The sequence below is a fragment of the Dendrobates tinctorius genome, unplaced genomic scaffold (assembly GCF_039654945.1).
Source record: "Dendrobates tinctorius isolate UK_male_01 unplaced genomic scaffold, ASM3965494v1 ptg000044l, whole genome shotgun sequence".
In the NCBI taxonomy this organism is placed as follows: Eukaryota; Metazoa; Chordata; class Amphibia; order Anura; family Dendrobatidae; genus Dendrobates; species Dendrobates tinctorius.
The window spans coordinates 8,982,974-9,008,345 of NW_027361712.1; the positions used below are offsets into that span (position 1 = coordinate 8,982,974).

Below are 25,372 nucleotides of genomic sequence, written 5' to 3' on the forward strand. Positions count from 1 at the left end.
TAGTGAATGTAAGACGGTGGTCATTGAGTCACAACACTGACCAATTCTCTTAAAACAATAAAATAATACTTTAATTTTAGGGCTCTCTGAATATACAATTTATACAGAACTGGTATAGAAAAATAGACAATCATTTTTTAGAAATATAAACAAGAATCACAGCGTATTCCTCTCTATAATCTTCTATACAGTATATGGAAATTAGGCCCTAAACAATATTACCTACAATGCTTTCAGAGGCCAGTCTTTTCATTCCAATGCAGATTTAGAGGTTTCTGCAGTTTTACTCCAGTGTTCTGACTGCTAAAATATATTAAAAAAAAGTCTTTACTGAAACAGTTAATTATTTTCCCTCGTTGTCCATACAAGCAATGGCTTGTAGAAGTAGTATAATCCTGCCCCATGGTGTAATTGTGGAGAGCAGGGATTATTTGCATCTTTCTCAAGGTTTATTATTCATGCTGTGGTTCCAGTAAATACTGTGCCGCATAACGTACTATGTTGTATATCTTAAAAAGGAAAGGACATCAAAAGAAAAGAAAGTTTTTCTCCCTGAGAAAGCAAACTAACTTAAAATATACATGTCACAAAACCACAGGCAAACTAAAAACACAGAACATATGTACAAAGTTTTTCCTAAATTTACACCTTCAAGTACTAAAAAGAATACATGGGCCTACGTGGGCCCAGCTGAGCAGATCTTTACCAATCTGATAAACAATTAACTTCCAATTTGGAATGACCGTTATAATTCGGCATTGTGCAATAACTGAATAATCAGTCGGCTGTGAAGAAATAAGAAAAAAACAAAAGGGAACAAAGAAAGGCAATGTATATGAAAACAAAGACCAATGTATCTCAGGGCTTAGATTACAAAAAGGAATATCCGCAATAGAAAGAAGCTGGGCAGTGAAGGGTAAAATAGCCCTATTGCTTATGGCTCAGATTGCTTTATTTCCAAGAGGTCCACCCTTCAATCACAATCAGAATCTGCATACTTTATTTCACACTTGACATCGAATGGTTGGTCCAGTTCTTTTTCCTCTGTCGGCTCGTCTTCCTTATGTGGGATGTCCCCATTGCCACAGTCTAGCTCCGTTTCATAGCCGGTGTCCTGAGGAGCTTTTTGAGTTCCTCCACATTGATTCTCAGGGCACACTTTCTCCACTAAGGTTTCCTTAACCCCTTGCTCACAGTCTTTCAGGTTGAGAGGAGTCTTCTTGCTATGCAGCATGGCGTCACGGTACTTTAGACACGTGGCTGGCAGAAATCCCTTGTAGCAATTGTATGTCAACAACAAGATGAAAAGAAAAAAGAACACTATGACCAAGATTATAAGGAGAGAGCAATCACTGGTGTCAGTCAAGTACAGCGCCTTTCCCAGTCCAACATCAGGCATGGAGCTGAAGACCTCCATCAGAGACACTGTGGGTGTGATTTTGTGTTTTCCATGGGTTAGACCGACAAATGTTGTCACTGCTTGAGTTGATGACATTGTGGTGGTCTTCTCCTTTGAGACTGGATAAAAGCGAGTTGTCTCCATGTCTTCTTCCGTCCGTGTTGTAGATTGTGTTGTGCTTGTCAGGCTTAGTGGTGGTGTCATTACAATTTCCAACTCCTGTTTCATGACCACCTGAGAAAACACTTTGTCTGTTACGACCTCTCGAGACCAGCACTGATAGGAGCCTGCATCCAACGCTGTCACATTGAGTATTATTAAAGTACCATGCATTAGATATTTCGGTGGGTTTATTTTCAAGGTTTCATTATTGAATGTCCAAAATACGGAGGCCAAATTAGACTTGTAAGAGCATTTCAGCTCCACCGTGCTTCCTGCCTTCACCTTGTACCTCATACTTTCCCGAATTCCTTTATCAGCAGAATCTAAAAAAGTGGGTACATATCAACAACCATTCTCTTACATGAGTCTACATTACAAAAGCTTTACTTTTACAGCCCTGAAGGGCGGCTTTATTTGATTTTAACCTCTACGTTGTTTCTCCAACACAAGCCTCAATCAATAATCATACTAAAAATTTATAGCATACTTAAACCTGGCTATTCAGTAATGTATGAAAAGACCTCAGCAGATATCTTTAATGCATTATGAGAAAAGGCCAATTGTCCTCAAATCCTCCTAAGCTTTTTAGAATTTGATAATATTTAATACCAGAGAACATACCTGGGCAGTGAGACGCGTCTCCATTTAGTGCCTGAATCAGTTGTCTACAATACACAATGGAAATCAAGAAAAGATAATGGGGACTTTGAAATTTAGTAACTGAGCAATTTATATAAAAAAGTTTTGTGATGCAAGTAACCCCGTTTCCCCAAAACACTGCACATTAGGTCTCTTTCACACGTCAGTGTGTCCAGTACGTGTGGTGACAGTTTTCACACATACCGGAGACACTGACATGTAGACCCATTCAAGCAAATGGGTCTGTACACATGTCAGTGTGTTTCCATGAATCGTGTGTTATAGTCAAGTGGTAATGATAGCAGTCTGGGGCTGATGGGACTATTACTCTCAGCCTACACTTGCTGCTGCTAATAACAGTGACATCAGGAGCGGCTGATGAGAGTATTAATCACCCACTGCCTGCGCTATAAATAAATTAAAAATCTGGCGAGAGTTCTGTTGCATTTTCTATAACCAGCCAAGCAAAATTTACAGCTGGGGGCAACCCTCAGCTGTCAGCTTCAACAAGGTTGGTTATCAACAATAGAGGGGTCCCCACGCTGTTTTTTTTATAAATTTAATTAATGGTGTGGGGTCCCCCCCCCTCCATTTTTGACATCCAGCAAAACTAAAGCCGACCGCCGGGGGCTGGTATTCTCAGGATGGCAAGGGGCTATGGATATTGCCCCCCAGCCTAAAAATAGCAGCCCACAGCCGCCCAGAAAAGGTGCAAGTGGGGCTCATTTGTGGGGTTGATGTCACCTTTGTATTGTCAAGTGACATCAATCCCACGGCTTAGTAATGGAGAAGAGTCTATAAGACACCTCTCCATTACTAATCCTATAGTTAACTGGTAAATAAAGACACAGCAATATAAAGACCTTTATTTGAAATAAAAATGGAAAAGTGTTTTGTTTTATCTACAAATAACAAAACACAATTATACTCCCCTAACACCTCCGAATCCCTCGTCTCCTGTAATAGAACAAAAATAAAAACAACAATATCTCTCACTTGTCCGTCGTTCTGTCCTACGCCGTAATCCATGTCTGGGGGATATAGTTTTCACCGCTGGTCAATTGCAGCAGCTCATTCACCAGTGTTTCTCAGCCTGGACGGTTGTATCTTGGCACCGTCCAGGTTGAAAACAGTTTATTCCCCAGACATGGATTAGGACATGTGACAGAACGAAAGACAGGTTAGGGATATTGATATTTTTATTTTATTTTAAATAAAAAAAGTAAAAAAAAAGTGTGTTTTCTTTTATTTCAAATAAAAGACTTTATTCTGGCTGTGTCTTCATTTACAATACAACTATAGGATTAGTAATGGGTAGGTGTCTTATAAACACCTCTCCACTACTAAGCCGTGGGCTTGATGTTACCTGACAATACAAAGGTGATATCACCCCCACAAATATGAATCCCACTTGCCACCACTACAGGGCAAGTGTGAAGAGTGCGCAAAGTGCCAGAATTGGCGCATCTAATAGATGCGCCTTTTCTGGGCAGCAGCGGGCTGCTATTTTTAGGCTGGGGGGAGTCAATATCCATGGCCCCTTACCAGCCTGAGAATACCAGCCACCAGTGGTAAGCTTTAGCAAGGCTGGTTGTCAAAATGGGGGGACCCCATGACGTTTTTTTTTAAATTACTTGTTTAAAATAAAAGACAGTGTGGGGACCCCTCTATTCTTGATAACCAACGTTGCTGAAGCTGACATCTGAGGGTTGCAGCCTCCAAGCTATGAGTTTTGCCTGACTGGTTATAGGAAATATAGCGTAACCCATGCCTGATTTTATATTTATTTATAGCGCAGGTGGCGGCTGATGAATACTCCCATCAGCCGCTCCTGCTCTCACTATTAGCGGCAGCAGGTGTAGGTTGATGGGAGTAATACTTCTATCAGCTTTTGCCTGCTGTCTCTGCTATCAGTTGAATATAACGCTTATCGGCAGAGCAGGGGAGAATGATGAGAGCTGTCCTCAGCACCCAGGGCCGGGGAAGAGCGCTTACCGTACTGCTGCTTCCCTGGCGCCTGTGTGTGGTACTGATGCGGCACACAGTTGCCGCAAGTATTACACACACGGACACTGACATCTCCATTAACATTTTTCCCGGTTTCGGAAATATCAGGACGTGTGAAACTGGCCTTACGTAGAGTTGATTTACTGCAATCCATTGTCCTGTGAATAGCCCGAGCCCATGACCAGAACCTAACTCAGCTCTTAACTCATTAGATGCTGAAGTCCACAGCAAACAGTATGTGAGTGAGCAGATAAAAGGGGGCTCATAATATATATATATTTCAACACAAATATAGAACACCCAAAAGAAAAACAAAAACATAATAAACAGTGAACATAAAAGCCCTGTGTACCACCACATGGTACCAATGGTAATATCAACCGGAAAAAACTAGAATCACTCTGAAAAAAAATAGTTGAAAAGTAAATGAACCTCTTTTTGATGGGGGGTTGAACCACTGCAATTCTACTGAGAGCTCATTTGGTTTTCAACTTTCTTAGGACAATTTTTATGAACTGTTACATACCTGTCAGTGTTGCCCCCCTCAAGGATATGAACACAAGAATTCTTGACTGGATGCCAAGCACAATAAGGATCCCTTGTCAGTATGCACTCTGCACAAGACAGCAGCTTCTCACAAAAAGCAACAGGAGACTGCACCACCTGAGTGTTGGATCCAGCATAGATGTATCGTTTGCTCTAGATTAAAACAAAAGTAGAAATGATATGTAAAAAGTAACAAACACATTAGATATTGCTCATAAAATTAAAAACCGTTCTGCTGTTCATTCCATCTTCTGAATAGGTTTTCATATAACCAAAATAACCTGGAATAATATTGCGCAGGCCAACAATGACAATGTAACTTATACTTTCCTTTTTACTAATTTACAAAAGAAAAAATTAGCAATCTGGATATTTCATTTTCTCATGTATATTTCAGTATAAGTCATGATGCTGTTAACAGCATTTAGAAATCTAAACAGCAATAGTCTGGAGTGGTTTACCGACTTCTAGAGGAGATCTTTCTAGGCACATTCTGTGACCTGTGAGAGGCTCTTGTGCAGGGAGGGGAAGGAATTGAGCTTTGAACATCACAGTGTAGGTAGACCATGGGTTATCTACAGTCATGGCCAAAAGTGTTGGCACCCTTGTTCCAGAAAATGAAGTATTTCTCCCAGAAAATTATTGCAATTACACGTTTTGCTATACACGTTTCTTTTTGTGTGTATTGGAACAATAAAAAAAAAAAATAGAACAAAAAGGCAAATTGAACATAATTTTACATAAAACCCCCAAAATTGGACGAACAAAATTGTTGGTGTTACCCTTCATTGGAATCCTGCGGTTATGATCAGATTATTGAAAGATCATCGAAAATTCATAAAAATAACAAAAACTTGATTCAAACCATAGGATATCCTCGATATTGCTCAAAACAGTTAAAAGGAGAGGCTTACCTGTTTGTCTGAGAGTAGTAACTTCTGGACTGACTGATGATCAGGGAACAGGACTATTTCTTCAATAATATGCATCTCCGTGTCATAGCTAATTGCTTTGTGCAACGTACCTTTATCTACAAAATACATATTTTTTTTTATAAGTAATTGCATGCGCAGTAGTTGCCAGAAAATCCCAATATAAAAGATTAATTGATCCTACTTTTAAAGGGTTATACCAAAAATAACATTTTTTATTATATTGTCTTGCTGATCACTGGGGGGAGGTCTGACCTCCAGCAATCCCAAGAATGGGACTAGAACAAGGATGGGGCCCCATCTTGAATGGAGCAGTGGTGTAGATGCTCAACCTTTACTCCATTCATTGTCTATGGGTCTGTGGAAATACCCAAGCGATTTACTGTACTATGGTTTCTCCGGCTGTCTCACAGACAATGAGTGAGGTGGAGGCAGAACATGCTCACCCTCTTCTCTCTATTCAAGAGGTGGATGAAGGGGTTTAACATTATTTTGTTAATAACACTTTATCGTGTAAAGAACAAGACTTAAGCTAAAAATACCTTATATACTCATGTATAAGCAGAGTTTTTCAGCACTTTTTTGTGCTGCAAATGCCCCCCTCGGCTTATACACAAGTCATTGACCCAGAAAGCCGGCGGGGGAGCATGGGAGAGGCGGGTCACAGGAGGCAGGAGCAGCGGGCTGTCAGTAGGATCAACCCACTTAGGCCGTCTACTGTATATGGGCATGTAGGTCATAGGAAGCTGACACCTTGATATGGCTTGGAAGGGTTGATCTTATTGACAGATTCCCTTTAATATCTGTCTGGAGACATTAGCTGAAGACCAGACTTGTCTGTCTCTGCCCTAGTTGGCACTTCCCAATGCTGCTGCATGTGACTTATCTCTGCCATGTGTGAACATGGGGACACACCTGTCAATTACCTCTAGCAGCACTGGGAATAGCAGGCCAGGGGTAGAGTCGGATAAGTCTGGTCTTTGACTACAGTCACTGGCCGAAATCTTTACAGTTTATTTCCTGTGAAATGCTGGAGCTTTTCACATCTAAAATGCAGTATACCTGGCTGCAGCCAAACTCGGATTCATGCTCCTAGTGCTTTTGACAGCATGACTTAGATGACAGGTTCCATTATGGATTTTGTTAAGAACTGTAAAGCAGTGTATTTTGAAGGTGTTTTTTTTTTTTTTTTAATTCTTTACCAGTTCTAGTAATTAAGAAAACATTATAGTGTTTATCCAGTTTATATGTATTTGCATTCTATAGTGCTGTTCTCGACAATAGAAATGTGCTCCGACTCCAACTTATTCAATGACAGGCCACAGTAGTAACCTGCCTCGGTCTGTGATAAGCGGAGGTGGCATTTCCTGCCAATAATGGTGTGCCGACAACGGGGCAAGAAATCACACACCAAGGCGGAATGGGTGAGCTTCGGAACGGGTCCAGCAAAAGGAGAGGCATGTGTGAGCATCGATTCCTTTATGTATACTTTTTGGTCATTCACGGGGGTTTAGAATAATTTATAATCCCTGGACAATCCTTTGGCTTGCCATATAGTCTTTTGTTACTGGTAGGTGACAAGTTTGGTTCCTGTCAAATAGAATTTTATATAGAAAGTAGAAGAAAAACATTTACAGCAAATCATTTTACCTGTGCTAATAAACATGACATCATAGGTGATACCGTCCAACGCTTTGACCATGTCTACCACTATCTGAGTATATATCACATTCTGATGCACAAGCTTGGGTTTCTTTCCCATAGGAGATACAGAGTCATCCATTAAAGGGTGGTCTTTCACAAATTGCAAAGTCTTGTCTGGTAGGTTTAGTGAGCTAGTGTAATTCATCACTTTAGCTTCATTGTTTATACACTGAAAAAAGAAAGTAAAAGCTCATAATTTAAGATGTAATTCATACATATCTAAAATCTATTAGTAAATGCAGAATGAGTCCAGAAAATACTAGACTTAATAATGTTACAAATTGCCAAATTGTATACACCAGCTAAAAAGGTAAAACAATCAACATACATGCTGGAATAAACTCCCTAAACAGATTATAGTTTTCTCTTTGTTACACAGCAGTAGGTAGGCTGACACTATGCACAAAAAAAAGTTATCTCCTCCTCCGCAGTGTACACCCCACCGACCGGCAGGAAATTCCTCAGTTAGTGAGAAAGCAGTAGGAGAAGTAACAGAACAGATTGAAAACAGAACAACTCAACTGTAAACAACCAACAATCATAAGAACAGGCGTTGTAGAACATGGGAGGGTGCTGTGTCCCCCAATGAAGGCTCAGAGAAACAGATTTTACGGTAAGCAACCCAAAAATCCTGTTTTCTCTTTCGCCTCATTGGGGGGACACAGAGACCATGGGATGTCCCAAAGCAGTCCCTGGGGTGGGAAAAACAAACTTCCATCAGGCCAGCGGACTCACTACCACAGCCTGCAGGATCCTGCTACCTAGGCTGACGTCCGCCGAAGCGCAGGTGTGGACCTTGTAGAATTTCACAAACGTGTGAACCGATGACCAGGTTGCAGCTTTGCAAAGCTGCAGCGTGGAAGCTCTGTGACGTACCGCCCAGGAGGCACCCACTGCCCGGGTAGAGTGCGCTCTAATTCCCGGAGGGGCCACTCGATGTTTGACCCGGTAGGCCTCCAAAATTGCCGATCTGATCCAGCGAGCAATAGTAGCTTTGGAGGCCGGGTGACGTTTCCGCGCCCGATCTGGAATGATGAAGAGAGAATCTGTCTTCCGCAAAGAAGTCGTCCTAGTTAGGTAGACCTTCATCGCCCTGACCAAGTCCAGCTTGTTCAAAGATCGCTCCAGAGGATGAGTTGGACTCGGACAAAAGGATGGGAGAACAATATCCTCATTGAGGTGGAAAGTGGACACCACCTTAGGAAGGAAAGAGGGCGGAGGCCGCACAACTACCTTATCCTGGTGGAGTACCAAGAAAGGGGAGCGGCAAGAAAGCCGCCAATTCCGACACGCGCCGGATGGAGGTGATGGCTACCAGAAAGGCTACTTTCCACGAAAGGAGAAAAAGGGAAACATCCCTGAGAGGTTCAAAGGGAGGACCTTGCAGAACCTCGAGAACCAGATTAAGATCCCATGGATCTACGGGCGCTCGGTACGGAGGAGCCACAACTTGAAGGTAGGTTTTAACCTGAGGACGGGATGCCAACGTCTTCTGAAATAAAATGGACAGCGCCGACACTTGACCCTTTAAAGAGCTGAGGGCAAGACCCGCATCCAGCCCCGCTTGAAGGAACGCCAGAACAGAAGGGAGCGAAAAACACATGGGCGGAATGTCATTGGTCTCACACCAAGTGAAATAGGCTTTCCAAGTACGGTAATAAATTTTGGAAGACGATGGCTTCCTGGCTCGGATCATGGTATGAATAACTCGATCGGAAAATCCTGATCGTTTCAAAACCTCGGTCTCAACAGCCACGCCGTTAAATTGAGCGGCCGAGAATTGGGGTGGCAAATCGGACCTTGAGACAGCAGATCTGCTCTGTCTGGAAGCTTCCAGGGGGCGTCCGCGAGAAGGTTGACGATGTCCGCGAACCAAGACCTTCTGGGCCAATTCGGGGCGATGAGGAGGACTGGAATTCCTTCAGCCTTGATTTTCTTCAACAGCCTGGGAAGAAGAGGCAGGGGAGGGAACAGGTAGGGGAGCTCGAACTGCGACCAAGGAATGGCCAGAGCGTCGGCGCCCACTGCGAGAGGCTCTCGAGCCCTGGATACAAACTGTGGGACTTTCCTGTTGAGGCAAGAAGCTAGCAGATCTACGTCCGGGGTTCCCCAATGACGGCAAAGCTGGAGAAATACCTCCGGATGTAGGGACCACTCTCCCGCCGCAAGACCCTCACGACTGAGAAAATCGGCGGCCCAGTTGTCCACGCCGGGAATGTGCACCGCGGATATTGCCGGGACTGAAACCTCTGCCCAATGAAGAATCTTGGACACTTCTGCCAGGGCTGAGACACTCCGTGTCCCCCCCCTGGTGGTTGACATATGCCACCGCTGTGGCATTGTGTCTGAATCCGGATGGGCAGGCCCCTGAGAAGTGTCTCCCAGTGAACGAGTGGGACTCACAATATTTGGGGACCCTTGACGTTGGGTTGTGAGCTTATCTGCTTTGGCCAAAATAGTAACCAATACCCCATATCTATTTATCTTTTTGCACTTTTTAGCAGGATGCAGCTAGAACCCTTTATGTGTGGCTTGGTTCTTTGTGGGATGCATGTATATATAATGCAGAGCAGCCCGCCTGCTAATACTATGGGCGTGATCAATAGGCTGCTCAGACACTTTTGCATCACATTTATCAGTGTGACCTATGCCTTATGCAAGCCTCATCTGTGTGCATTTCCACTGGGCAGCCAGACCACAAATGGGTTACTGGCTGTCCTCATCAGTGGAATGCACTTGTGCTGCCCCAACCTTTATCAATGGGATTCTGCTGCATCCTGCTAGTGCATCAGTCAGGTTTTGGTGAGTTACCTTTCCAATGATTTTTTATGGATTTTTTCTTATTAGTGTTTCTCCCAGTGAACGAGAGACAGATAAATCGCTCGTATCTCGAGGACGTTGATCGGCAGGGCTGACTCCTGAGTCGACCATCGACCCTGAACAGTGTGATTGCGGAACACTGCTCCCCAGCCGAGGAGGCTGGCATCCGTTGTCACAATCTGCCAGTGAATGGGAAGGAATGACCGTCCCAGGGAGATGAGAGGAGACGTCAGCCACCAAATGAGGGACTGCTTGACCCGGTATGAAAGACGAAATGGACAGACCTGTTCCACCGAGACAGGATGGCGTGTTGGAGAGGTCTGGAGTGAAATTGGGCAAAGGGAACCGCCTCTGTCGCCGCCACCATCTTTCCCAGAACTTTCATTGTTGTCCGGAGAGATGGAAGTCGTATGATCTGCAGCGATCGTACATCCCACTGCAGGGAACAAATCTTTTCTTGTGGTAGAAAAACCCTCGATCGACGAGTGTCGAACAATAGACCCAGAAACACAAGACGTTGGGTCGGAACAAGGAAGGACTTCTTTTTGTTGATGTGCCACCCGAAATTGGACAGGGTGTCAAGGACGATGGTAAGACTTTGGCGAGCTTGATGAAAGGATGGAGCTTTGATCAGAATGTCGTCGAGGTACGGAAAAAGAACGAGACCTCTGATTCTCAATAAGGCCATCAACGCCGCCATGATCTTTGTAAAATACTCTGGGTGCGGTGGCGAGATCGAACGGCAGAGCAACAAACTGGTAATGTTCCTGACGAATCGCGAAACGCCGGAATTTCTGATGGCCGGATAAAATGGGAACATGTAGATAGGCATCTTGAATGTCTATTGAACACATGAACTCCTGCGTCTCCATGGAAGCGATTACCGACCGAAGAGACTCCATTCGGAAATGACGCAGTCGGACTCTCTTGTTGAGTAACTTGAGGTCCAAGATGGGGCGAACTGTACCGCCTTTTTTCGGCACCACAAACAGGTTTGAATAAAACCCTGTGAAACGTTCTGATTCGGGAATGAGCACAATCACTCCGGAACTGAGGAGAGAGGCGATGGACGCAAAGAACCCCGGAACTAAGGCAGGGTCTTTTGGAGGTCGGGACTCGAAGAAACGATCCCGGGGACGAGAAACGAACTCTATCTTGTATCCTGAAGATACAACTTCCCTGACCCAAGCGTCCTCTACTGAGGCTAGCCAGACGTCCTTGAAGAAAAGGAGTCGACCTCCCAATTGGGAGGGACCCTCGGGAGTTCGTTGACAGTCATGCTGATGTGGACCGTCCAGCTCTAGACCTGGAGGGTCTGCCCTGGGAGGAGTGAGATCGCCAGGAGGGAGTGGGTCTGAAGGACACCTTCTTTCTATCCTGGCGTGCTTGCGGTCTTTGTTGGTTAGAGAAGTTCTCTGTCGTATTGAAACGGTGGAAAGCTCGAAAGGGCCGAAACTGACGCCTTAGCGGGGGTCTGTGAGGCTTGGACTGAGGGAGGAGGGATCTCGTGCCTCCAGTGGTGTCCTTAATAATCTGGTCCAGCTGGGATCCAAAGAGACGCGCTCCCTGAAAAGACAGATTGGTAAGAGACTTTTTAGAAGACAAGTCCGCCTGCCAAGCCTTAAGCCAAATTGTAAGTCGGATTGCCACTACGTTTCTTGACGCCTGAACAGCGCACGACGCGGCATCCAAGGAAGCAGAAAGCAGATAATCCCCTGCATGGGAAATCTGGTTGGCCAGATCGGCCAATTGCTCCGGTTGGGCCTTATCTAGGATGCCCTTACGGAGATCCTCTGCCCAAGTGGCTATGGCCTTCGCTACCCAAGATGAAGCGAAGGCTGGGCTTGGCACTGCTGCTGCCGATTCGAATGTTGACTTTGCTAAAGATTCTATAATTCTATCATTAGAATCCTTTAGTGACGCCACACCTGAAATCGGGAGGACCGTGTTGTTAGAAAGTCTGGACACGGGTGCGTCTGCCGAGGGGGAAGCAGACCAGTTGTCGGTGAGCTCTTTGGCAAACGTGTACAGCACGCCGAGGCGCTTCCCTCTTTGAAAGCGCCTGGTCGTATTTTCTCTTTCCCTGGTAAGGATCTTGCCAAACTCAGAGTGAGAGGCGAAGACCCTGGAAGGTATTTCTGCCCATCTGAACGAAACCTCCTGTTCTGAGGATTCCGCAGGGGAGTCTGAGATTTCGAAGGTGTGATTAATCGCAGCAATGAGGTTCTGTACCGTAACCTTCATGTCCACGTCCTGGTCCGAATCCAGCTCTAAGATCTCTTCGGATGACACATTCGATAACACCTCACCTGACTCGGGAGAGGAGGCACGGGAGGGCGACTGCTGGATAGAACTATGTGGGGATGTGAGGCCAGGAGAGGATACCGGCCGGAGATCCTGTCTGGGCTTTTGCTGGCTGGCTCAGATGGAGCTTCATGTGACCTGCTGGACCCTGCAGAAGTGTCCAGGGGCAACTTATCAAGGACGGCTACCAGGGACTGAGACACCCTGGTGAGGTCTGCCACAGATTGTGAAAGAGACGAGGCCCAACCAGGAATGGGGGGGGTTCGCTTTCACGTGGCACAATAGATGGTTCCTGGACAGGGTCATGCTGAATGGGATTGCTGCAGTCCAGACAGAGGGGAGTAGGCAGACCTGAGGGAAGTTTGCGATTGCAAGAGGCGCATGCGAAGAACTGGACTAGAGAGCCCGTGGGGGCCGGCGGATGGCCACGCTCAGCCTTAGAGTTAGGCATAATGAATGAAGAAAAGAAAGACCCTGAAAAAATGCCGGCAGGTTGGGGAACAGAAAGGCAGAGGAGTGTGTCAGTCTGCAGTTGCAGAACTACTCACGGTCTGGTGTCCCCAAAGCGATGTACCAGGCTCATGAAATTGCAGGGCACCAGCAGTGGGTAACTGACGTCCGTTTTCCGTCTCCGGCTGATAGGCTGCAAAGATGGCGGCAGCCTGAGGTGAAGGGAAAAAGCGCGGTTCAGGATGGACAAGAAAGGCGGAGCTAGCCGCCTGAACCAAGGGAAACCGCCCCCCCTACCCAGCCACAGGCCAAGAGAGGCGGTGGAAGGGTCTAGGAATGAGCGGGAGCGCAGCCGGCCTATGTGAGTGAACGGGGGAGTGTGGCCGCGACGGGCGCGAAGGCCCAAAATGAAACCGGGGACTAAATTTGAGATGGCGGCCGCCTGTCAGCACGGGGCGGCGCGGAAGTCCCGCACTGCTGCCGCGGCCACCCACTAAGACGCCGCCTGAACCGGGCTCTAAGATGAAGCCCCCGAGGAATACCGGCGGGGGGGGGACAAGGATCGCCCGGGGGTTAGATGAAATGCGGCGACCGTCGGGAGGCGCAGGCAGCGTATAGAACCTGCGTCGCTGCTCCATAAAGGTACCTTCTTTATCTAACGCTGTCTGTAATCTTTCCCGTGTCTGCGCCTCGTCCGACCGACAGGCTCTGGTGGGCGAGTGGGTGGGAGGCGGGGGGCAAGGACCATCCGTTGCGGGCACGCACCTGTGCCAAGCTTGTGGTCCGCACGGAGAGCTACGAGGATACGGGGTGGCAGTACACGCCGTACTCCTAGCCTCTTTGTGGGAGTACAGTTGTGACTTCTCACACTGTATCCCTCCGGAAACCTGAAAAGGAACGACGCACATCGAGGTAGATATGGGTCTAATGAAAGACCCGTGTCCACCTCCTACTGACACTAAGCTAAACTGAGGAATTTCCTGCCGGTTGGTGGGGTGTACACTGGGAGGAGGAGCTAACCTTTTTTTGGCATAGTGTCAGCCTCCTAGTGGCAGCAGCATACACCCATGGTCTCTCTGTCTCCCAATGAGGCGAAAGAGAAATGATAAATTAATAGATATAATGACAAAGTAAACAGTTTGGAATACAGGTGTAAAGCAAAAAGACCCAAAGTATTTAAGTGGACGGGAAGACCAGTAGAATAGCAGCAATTTATATAAAGTGCCAGTGCTCATATGGTTTATGCTTAACCAATATATTTCTCCCTAGTGCTATAACCACTTGATGCCTCAGATACAAACGTGTATAGAGATAATGCTAAGTCAGCAACCATAATTGGGAGGCACAAGTGAAAAGTCAGCAATGGAGAAATATATATCAACTAGCTGAAGAACCAGGCGCTGCCCGGGCATAGTAACTAACTGTGGCTAGTTATAGCAAATTATAATTATCCTCCATCCCGTAGTCCTGTGCCCATATAACCATCATACATATCCTCCATCCCATAGTAGAGTGCCCATATACCCATCACACATCCTCCATCCCATAGTCCCATGCCCATATACCCATCATACATATTCGCCATCCCATAGTCGAGTGCCCATATACCCATCACACATCCTCCATCCCATAGTCCCATGCCCATATACCCATCATACATATTCGCCATCCCATAGTCCAGTGCCCATATACCCATCACACATCCTCCATCCCATAGTCCCATGCCCATATACCCATCATACATATTCGCCATCCCATAGTCCCATGCCCATATACCCGTCTTACATATCCTCCATCCCATAGTCCAGTGCCCATATACCCATCACACATCCTCCATCCCATAGTCAACCATTATGACATCATAGTGAGCGGCGGGGGTTGCAACCTATGATGAATCAGCACCGCCATGGCAACCATTATGACATCATAATGAAGGGCGGAGCTTGATACACACTTTTTCCCCATTATGTAGATAGGGGCAAAATTGTTTGGTGAATTGGAACGCGCAGGGTTAAAACTTCGCCTCACAACATAGCCTAGGACGCTCTCGGAGTCCAGACGTGTGACTGTGCCAAATTTTGTGGCTGTAGCTGCGACGGTGCGGATGCCAATCCCGGACATACACACACACATACATACATACATACATACATACATACATACACTTGAGCTTTATATACTAGATAAATCAAGTTTAAAGGGTGTATATCTCTGTAAAAGAGCATGATCAGTGAGGAAAATGCTATGTAACATAGGTCTTACCCATGGTCTCCACTAAGGGTCAAGTGCTGTCAGGCCCAACGCACATTTTGCATGGGCTTTTGGGTAGGCCATCTCAGACCCTCGAGGAACCTGCTTTTTTCAGTAAATATAGATTTAAAAAATAAAATTGCTGGATTTTTTTGCATACCCTCCAGAAAAAGAATTATGAAAGCTGATCGATATGTACCCTGAAATAGAGCAATTACAAAATGCAACTCGTGCTGCAAGAAAAAATACCTAACGTATTGTTAGATCAATGGGAAAATAAAATTTTTTATAACTCTTCGAATACTGCGATAAAAATATATGAATAAACCAGTCAGGTTCACAAGGGATTAAGCAATTTTGGTAGCACCTCTACCTGATAATGAAAGTCATTCAGTGGTTTTATATTGGTCTGACCTAGTGTGACAATTTATCACTAATAATCACAGGATTCTCAGATAGTATAACAGTCACTTACCGCTCCAGGACGCGGCCTGGGGATTTCCCCATTAAACTGCACCCACTTAGTGTTTGCTTGTTCCACAGTGGCACTATGCATGAACTTTCCTTTAGTGAAGACATCTTCCACAGCAGATAGACTGTATGAACATACTGCTGAGATGCCAACATTGTTTCTGGAAAAAGAAAGATATGAAATAAGTGTATAGCTTTTAGAAAACTAATCTTTTTACTCTTAGACCTGTGATGGGGACAAGGGGGCATCCTCTACGTCTGGAGGAAAGAAGGTTTAAGCATACTCACAGATGCAGATTCTTTACTGTAAGAGCAGTGAGACTATGGAACTCTCTGCCATATGATGTTGTAATGAGTGATTCCCTAATAAAATTTAAGAAGGGTCTGGATGCCTTTCTTGAAAAGTATAATATTACAGGGTATATACACTAGTTTCCTTAATATTGTGTTGATCCAGGGAGCTAGTCTGATTGCCGTATGTGGAGTCGGGAAGGAATTTTTTTCCCCCAATATGAAGCTTACTGTTTGCCACATGGGTTTTTTTGCCTTCCTCTGGATCAACATGTTAGGGCAGGTTAGGATAGGATATGGGTTGAACTAGATGGACTTCAAGTCTTCCTTCAACCTTAATTACTATTACTATGTTAATTACGGACATAAGATGGCATTGCAAAATTGTATACACTTTAATGAACTTGTACAGTATTGACCACTAATACATGATTGAGTACCGGTCGTAACACCATTCATAACATATCAACAGATCTGAAAATTTGAGTACTTCATGTCGTCAAGGAAGGAAGGAAGGAAGGTTTTAGGAATTCTCAGTTACACTTACAGATCAGAAGTGAACACTCCATAGATGACGGGTTCTTTTAGTGTTGGCGACTTCAGGATAAACACATCATTTACAACATTGAAAATTAAATTATTTTCTTGTGAGTGACAGATCAGTCTGGCTTTCAAAAATGTGGTCCATTTCTTCTGCAAGGTTCGTAGGCCTCCCTGATCACTCTAGGACATGAAAAAGGAGAAAGTATGAAATAGCTATTTAATATAAAGTCTCTGAGCAGTCACAGAAGCAAACAGAAGAATATGCTGTAACCATTTGCACCTACATCTATGAAACTACTAACTGCCTGATTCATTTCATTCACGAAGGTATGGAATATGTTAACATTTAACATTTGAGCAAATGCACTGAAGGACCATAATAATGCAGACACAGTCACAGTGTGCTCTGTAGCGTAGAAATTTCAGCAATAAATGCGGCCTATGGGAGGAGGGCAGCAAGCCATAGTCTACTAAGGTATAGAAGGCCAAAAATGATGCACGACGGTACACGGTGACTCAGTCTGCATTACTATAGTAAATTAACCAGGCTGTGCATACATCCAAATCCCGTTTTCCAGTGGTTTAGAAATAAGCCCAGACAGAGCCACTGAATGAAGTGGCAAATGCTATGTCAACCCAGCCTTAACCCCTTAGTGACCGAGCCAATTTTGGCCTTAATATGACCAGGCCAATTTTAACAATTCTGACCAGTGTCACTTTATGAGGTCATAGCTCTGAAACACGTCATGGATCCCACCGATTCTGAGACAGTTTTTTCATGACATATTGTACTTCATGTTAGTGGTAAAATTTCTTCAATATGACTTGCGTTTTTTTAGGAAAAAAAAAACAAAACAGAAATTTGACACATTTTGAAAATGTTGTAAATTTCCAACTTTTAACTTTTGTGCCCTTAAATCAGAGAGTGGTGTCACACAAAATGGTTAATAAATAATTTTTCCCACATGTTTACTTTACAACAGCATAATTTTGGAAACATTTTTTTTGTTAGGACGCTATATGGGTTAAAAGTTGACTAGCGATTAGGTATCCACTGACCCAGTTTATATTTTGCATCTGAGCATTCTATTATCCTAGGGAGTTCCTCCCTTTATTGCTCCCCGCATTGCCTTGTCATTGTAATTTCTTTTATTTCTTATGCCTTTGGAGGTAATTGTTTATCCAGCTTTATCTCCATTTGTTAAACTTTGATACAAAATTAACAGAAAAAAGAAAAGAAAAAAAAAAAAAGTTGACCAGCGATTTCTCATTTTTCCAACAAAATTTACATTCCATTTTTTTTTAGGGACCCCCTCACATTTGAAGCGAGTTTGGGTGGTCAATATGACAGAAAATACCAAAAAGTGACACCATTCTAAAAACTGCACCCCTCAAGGTGCTCAAAACCACATTCAAGAAGTTTATTAATCCTTTAGGTGCTTCACGAGAACTGAAGCAATGTGGAAGGGAAAAAAAAATGAACATTTTAATTTTTTCACAAAAAATTACTTTAAACCCAAACTTTTATTTTCACAAGGGTAGAGAATGGACCACAAAATTTGTTGTGCAATTTCTCTTGAGTACAGCAATACCCACATATGTGGGGGAAAGCCACTGTTTGGTCACACGTCTGGGCTCGGAAGGGAGGGAGCACTGTTTGAGTTTTTGAACCCAAAATTGGCTGGAATCGATGGTGGCGCCATGTCATGTTTGGAGACCCACTGATGTACCTAAACAGTGAAAACCCCCCAATTCTAACTCCAACCCTTACAAAGCCCTAACCCCTACACATCCCTAATCCCAACCCCACCCTAACCGTAACACCACCCTAATGCTAACCTCAACACAACCCCAATCCTAACCCTAGCCCCAACCCTAACTGCAAAGAATGGGGAAAAAAGTTTTTTGTTTTTTTTTATTACATTTACCTAACTAAGGGGGTGACAAAGGGAGGTTTGACTTACTATTTTTATATTTTGATCACTGTGATTGTTTCCATAAATGTGATGGACCCTAACAAATAGGAAAAATCTATTGTTGCCGATACCAGCAAGCAGATTTCAGAGGGCACATTGCGTCAGTCATTTTCTTCAAGGAAAAGGCCGGTGGACAGAGCAGGAGGGCCCGGGGATGGCGGTAGTACTAGGGAGACTCGGGGGACCCCATTTCTCTCTCTTCTTGTATGCTAGATCATATCAGAGGAGTGAGAAATGAATGGGAAACCACCATGGTTACTTACCGGTAGCCGGTTTTTCCGGAACCCATGACAGCACCACCTGAGAGAGGGATCCGCCCGCCAGGACAGGAACCTACTGAGACATAAGGGGCGGCACCCCTCCCCCACTTCAGTTGGGTTACAGAGCACTGAGAGGACTTCCCGGTTAGTTACATGTTTAATCCAACACCGCAACACTCAAAAAACACCCTACTAATTGTGCACACTCATATGGTGAAAAGGGGGGGGGGGGGGGGGGGGATATATGGGTGCCGTCATGGGTTCCGGAAAAGCCGGCTACCGGTAAGCAACCATGGTGGTTTTCCCTTCACCCATGACAGCACCACCTGAGATTTTTGGAGATTCGAAACACCTTAGGGAGGGACCACCGCTTGCAGCACCCTTCTAGCGAAGGTTAAGTCAGCAGAGGAGGATAGATTCAACCTATAGTGCTTAAAGAAGGTTGAAGGTGAGGCCCAGGTAGCGGCCTTACAAATCTGTTCAATCGATACCTCTGCTTTCTCAGCCCAGGAGGTCGCCACGGCTCTGGTGGAATGAGCCTTGATGCCGACAGGAATCGGGATACCACTAGCTGTGTAGGCTACGCTAATGGTCTCCCTAATCCATCTAGCAATAGTCCCTTTTGAAACCCCATAGCCTTTCCTGGCACCCTGAAAAGCTACGAATAGGGACTGGGACCTCCTCAACTGGCTAGTCAGATATGTATTCTACGAGAGCTCTCTTAACATCCAGATTATGGAATTTTTCCTCCCCCAGATTTTTTGGGTTCTTGCAGAAAGATGGAAGGACAATTTCCTAGCCCCGATGGAAATCTGATGCTACTTTGGGCAGATAAGCGGGGTCTGTTCTTAACACTACCCTATCCTGAAAGGCTTGCGTATAAGGTGGATTTACTGAGAGAGCCTGTAAATCGCTTATCCTGCGGGCTGACGTGAGGGCCACTAACAGGATTGTTTTTAGGGTCAGAAACTTTAGGGGTAGCTGATGTAATGGCTCATACGAATCTTTTGTAAGGGCTTCTAGCACTAGGTTTAAATCCCAGGGGGCTATTCTGGGTATTGGGATAGGCCTAGCTCTATGGCAGGATTTAATAAATCTGACTACCCACCTATTTGATGCCAATTTGCAGTTGTAGAGCGCCCCTAGTGCAGACACCTGAACTTTAAGTGTGTTCACTGCTAACCCCATCTGCAACCCCGATTGTAAGAACTCCAGGATGGCATTAATCGGGGGCTCTTTTCCGAACGGCCTACCTAAGAACTGCAGGAACTTATTCCATGTTCTGCCGTAGACGTTAGTCGTCACTGGTTTCCTACTCTTTAGCAGGGTGGCCACCAACCCGGGGGAGAACCCTCTATCCGTTAAAAGCGACCTTTCAAATTCCACGCCGTCAGATGGAATCCTTTGACCTGAGCGTGGAATATTGGACCTTGAGCTAGTAGGTCCGGGATTTCTGGCAGAACCCATGGATCGGAGAGGGACATCCTTCGTAGCAGAGCAAACCAGGGCCTTTTTGGCCAAAATGGAGCTATTAGAATCACCCTGGCTTGATCGTTTCTGACTTTTCTGACAACTGTTGGGATCAGAGCCACTGGGGGGAACGCATAAGCTAGCCTGAAGTTCCACTGGATGTGCAACGAGTCCACTGCCCATGGTTTTTCTCTCGGGTTTAGAGAGCAGAACCTTTCTGTTTGCCTGTTGTGTTTGTTGGCAAAAAGGTCTATCACCGGTTTCCCCCAAAGCAGAGTTATTTTTTGAAAAATGGACCGGTTTAGCGCCCATTCCCCCTGCTTCAGGGTATTGCGACTCAAGAAGTCTGCCTCTATGTTTTCTGCCCCTTTTATATGTAAGGCTGTCAAGGAGTCTACGTAGGTGTTCCTCTGCTCTGCTCAGAATGTCTCTCGCTGCTTCCATTAAGGAGTGTGATCTTGTCCCTCCTTGGTGGTTGATGTATGCCACTGCTACCTTGTTGTCTGACATGATGCATACATTTCGACCCTGGAGTAGCGGAATAAAGTGACTTAGGGCCTTGCTCACTGCCCATAGTTCTCTCAGGTTGGAGGATGCTTCCTTTTCTTGACGCGTCCAGGAACCTTGACCTATGATGCCCCTTAGGTGTGCCCCCCACCCCGAGGAGCTTGCATCTGTTAAGATTATATCTGATGTCTGTCTGTCCCACGGTATTCCCAAGGTCAGATTTATCTCGTCCAGCCACCAATTGAGAGAGTCTCTGGTTTTTAAGGAAAGCTCCAGCTTTCCTTCTAAACGCCCTCTTAGCGATCTTTGTGCTGTTAGTATCTCCCACTGGAGTTGCCGGGTGTGAAACTGAGCCCACCTGACCGCTGGAATACAGGATGTTAGGGTACCTAGCAGGGACATTGCTCTTCTTAATGTCATACGTGGTTGGTTTTGGCCCGTCAAGGCCAGATTCTGCACCTTTTCTATTTTGGACTCTGGGAGCAGACACTCTTGCTTTTCTGAGTCTAGTATGAATCCTAGGAAGGTCTGTTTTTTTAGGGGTTGCAATTTTGATTTTTTGAAATTGACTATCCACCCTAATTCCTGCAAGGTGTTGATCACCCGGGTCAACTGCGCTGTACAGTGGTCCTCTGAGCTGCCTACTATGAGAAAATCATCCAGGTATGGTATTATGACCGCGTCGTGAATCCGGAGAAAGGCTGTCACTTCCGCTATGACCTTGGTGAAAACTCTCGGGGCTATAGATATGCCAAACGGAAGAGCCCTGAACTGAAAGTGCCTTAGTGTGCCTTGAATATAAAGTGCTACCCTCAAGTATTTCTGGTAATCTGGGTGGATAGAGATGTGATAATACGCATCCTTTAAATAGACTACGGCCATGAAGCAATCTTGGAGTAGCAGCTTAACCGCCGTAGTTACCGATTCCATCTTGAAGGTCGAGTTCCTTATCCATAGATTGAGCCGTTTGAGATTTATGATTGTCCTGAATGTTTGATCTGGTTTTTTTTATCAGAAAAAGGGGTGAATAGAACCCCTTCCCTTCCTGTATGTGTGGTACCTCGGAGTACCCACTTGTCTATCAGGCTCAGGATCTCTGTTTCTAAGGCCACCTGCTCTTCGGTCACCTTCCTGATGGGTGTGATGACGACCACGGGTTTTGGCTGACGAATAAAGGGAATTTTCAGGCCTTCTGTTAGGATGGTTAGGATCCAGGCGTTGGAGGAGATCTTCTCCCAAGCTTGGAAAAAGAGTGCCAATCTCCCCCCCACTGGAATACTGGCGTCACTGTGGCGACTTCTTTGAGATGGAGGTGCCTCCACCAAACATAAACCCCGATTCTTTTTCTCTTTTATCCTCCCATCTTCCCGTCAGCAGGAGGATGCCCCCTATTGAATCTCCCCCTCCAAGAGGGCTGTCTCTTCTGATCCACAGGGAATCTGGGGAAGCCTTTTTTCTTATCACCTGCTTTCTCCAGTATATCGTCCAAGTTCTTGCCGAACAAGAAACGACCATCGCAGGGGAGAGAGCATAATTTGGCCTTGGATTGAAGGTCACCCGGACAGCCCTTACGCCATATCGCGCGTCTAGCAGCATTTGATAGTGACGCTGCCCTGGTTGTCATCCGCATAGAGTCCGCCGAGGTATCGGCCAAAAAAGCTGCTGCCCCGTGCAAGAGATACCGTATTTTTCGCTTTGTAAGACGCACTTTTCCCCCCCCAAATTTGGGGGGAAAATAGGGGTGCGTCTTACAATGCAAACATACTTTTTTTGTGCTGCCGCTGCGGGTGTCCGATACTTGCCGCCACCGCGCTGGGTCCTCCGGGTGCTGCCGCCGCGTCAGGCTCTGTCCCGTGCTGCGTGGGGGGCTCTGCCGTTCCATCCATGCCTGTGCGGTGGCTTGCTTCCTGGAAAATGGCCGCCGCGCAAGCGCAGATGGAGATCTCGCATTGAAATCTCGGGAGATGAGATTTCAGCACTGAAATCTCATCTCCCGAGATTTCAATGCCGAGATCTCCATCTGCGCTTGCGCGGCGGCCATTTTCCAGGAAGCAAGCCACCGCACAGGCATGGATGGAACGGCAGAGCCCCCACGCAGCACGGGACAGAGCCCGACGGTGTCGGCAGGCACCGGGGGACCCAGCGCGGCGGCGGCAGCACCCGAGGGACCCAGCGCGGCGGCAGCACCCCGGGGACAGACCGGGCGACAGCACCCCGGGGGCAGACCGGTAAGCAATAAGACGCCTGGATTATCAGAAGCACCACCATTTTATTAAAAAAACACAACTTTTTTTCCTATTTTTCTCCTCAAAATTTGAGGTGCGTCTTATAATCCGGAGCGTCTTATAAAGCGAAAAATACGGTACATCTCCGATAAGATTTTCTCTCTTGGGACCCTTGAAGCCAGCTTTTCTTCTAACTGCTGCAGCCAGATCATGAGGGAGCGTGCCGTGCAAGTGCCCGCTATCGCCGGTTTTAGTCCTCCTGCTGTCGCTTCCCATGCGTGCCTCAAATATGAGTCCGCCTTCTTGTCTAGCGGGTCTCTAAGAACCCCTGCATCTTCCAGGGGCAGGGCCGACCTTTTGGAGGACCTGGACACTGCTGCATCTATTTTGGGGATTTTGTCCCATATCTCCGCATCCTTATGATCAAAGGGATATCGTCTCTTAGAAGTGGATGGAAGGGCCCCCGATTTTTCGGGCTTTTTCCACTCTTTCTCAATAAGTGCCTGGATTTTCTCATTTACTGGAAAGGTTCGTTTTTTTCCTCTCCTGAAGCCCCCCAAACATGACGTCCTCAAGGGTTTTAGCCGCCTTTTCTTCCTGTAGGCCTATTGTAGCTCTAATGGCCTTTAGGAGGGCGTCTGTGTCTTCTACAGGGAAACATGGTTTACCCCCCATGTCGCTGTCTGAGGAGGATGATTTTTCCGCCTGAGATGACATTGACGCGGAATCCGAGGGGGAACTAGGGGGATCTTTCCTGGTTTTTTTCCCTTTTTTCAATAGGGACTTAATTGAGCCTTCCATTTCTGACCTTAGGGCAGATATCAGATTGGCTGCAAAACTAGGCGCTTCCTCTGCCATAGTCCGCTGAATGCACGCAGCACAGAGATCTTTTTGCCAATCTCTTGCTAGGGGAGATTTACATATAGCACAATCCCTATTGTTCTTCTTGCTTCCCGCTTTTCTGGGCCTTTCCTACAGGGTGAAGCATACAACAGAAGCCCCTATTAACATAATGCTAACATTCACGAAGATCACTCACCACCCGAAATCAAGGGTACCGGACTCGGAGGCTGCGTCGGGGCATGTGACCTGCGCTCTTTGGATCTTGAGGAGCCCCCCGACCTGCGGCTGGGGCGACTGCTGCTGGAATGGTTTCCATGCTTTCTGCCAGAGGGCTGAGAGGGAGGCAGGGACGCTGAACGTTCCTGCTCTGACTCCATGTTGCACCGCCGTTTGCTGCCGCCTTCTCTTTTTAAATAACGCGCCTCCGCTCAGGTGAGCGTGTCTCTCCCCTCCCCCCTGCGACTGCTGGCCGACCGCTTCAGAAAGCCGGCCGGCGTCGCACCCGGCGCCATTATACCGTCGCCCTTCTCTGACGTCAGCCGGCGCACCCAGCATGCAACGCGCCGCTGACGTCAGCGGCCGGAAGAAGCCAGCGTCTCTCCCCTGCTATGGGGATCGAGATGCGGCGTGCGCGAGGGGAGGGCGGCGCGGTGGGGGCTTCCCGCAGACCCCATTGACGCCCGCACGAACCCGGAACCCCGGAGGGCCCGGGGACTGCGCATCCAGCACCCGATGGCCGACGCTGCAGGTGAGACACCTGTTCTTCCTGCGCCGGGACGGGGCTGGGTCCATCTTCTTTTCTTCGCCCATGACAGGTACCGCCGACAGTGGGGTTCCTTCCAGGACAGGAACCCAAACCCAACTGAAGCGGGGGAGAGGTGCCACCCCTTATGTCTCAGTAGGTTCCTGTCCTGGTGGGGCGGATCCCTCTCTCAGGTGGTGCTGTCATGGGTGAAGGGAAAATCAGACTTTTTTGCGATCGCCGCTATTCTGTGAATAACGACGATCACTAGACTAGGGACGGTAGCCAAGACCCCGGAGATTTTTCGCCGCTGGGGGCGCTATTCCCTGATTTCTCAGCGCCGTTAAAAAGCGGCACTGAGGAATAAGGCCCCTTAAATGCGACTGTTGAAAGGCGTATCGGCAGTCGTTAAGGGGTTAATTATGTGCTGTCATACTGTGCCAAAACAATGCACAACATCAATTTATTAATATGGTCTTGCTCATCAGAATAGTGAAAAAATGACACTTGGTGCATATTTACTGACACAAACAAGAATTAGATGGTGACCGTGGGCATTCACAATCAGGAAGAAAGGTGGAGAGCTGTGTAATTCTCGCCGAAGATGAAAAAAAGTACGAGAAAAATAAAGAACATTTTACATTCACCACTTGTTTCCCACCTTCTTTATGATAGAAGTCTGGAAATAAATTAGGGAATGTTTCTTTAAATGTTTGTTCAGTCTTCCACTAGAAGTCTGCAGTCACTCTTCTGAATCTTTACAGCTTAAGGACCGCATGCTGTCAGGATTTTCCAGTATTACCAGCACGACAGGGTGGTCACATGATTGCA

The 25,372-nt window shown here is 46.3% G+C and overlaps 1 protein-coding gene across 5 annotated transcripts in view; it reads right to left on the reverse strand.

Annotated features, from left to right (window-relative positions):
* Window positions 1-25,372, reverse strand: part of SEMA4D (semaphorin 4D) — a 143,823-nt gene that overhangs the window by 22,473 nt on the left and 95,978 nt on the right. For 4 of the 5 annotated variants that reach the window (XM_073575329.1, XM_073575331.1, XM_073575330.1 and 1 more), the window contains exons 10-16: window positions 16,523-16,698; window positions 15,689-15,845; window positions 7,336-7,558; window positions 5,668-5,783; window positions 4,734-4,906; window positions 2,183-2,226; window positions 45-1,884 (exon numbers count right to left, since the gene is read on the reverse strand). In XM_073575329.1, the coding sequence (XP_073431430.1) occupies window positions 974-1,884; window positions 2,183-2,226; window positions 4,734-4,906; window positions 5,668-5,783; window positions 7,336-7,558; window positions 15,689-15,845; window positions 16,523-16,698 (1,800 nt within the window). In that variant the 3' untranslated portion in view covers window positions 45-973. Of the gene's footprint in view, window positions 1-44; window positions 1,885-2,182; window positions 2,227-4,733; window positions 4,907-5,667; window positions 5,784-7,335; window positions 7,559-15,688; window positions 15,846-16,522; window positions 16,699-25,372 lie in introns of those variants that run through there. The other variant, XM_073575333.1, reaches the window with a different exon arrangement.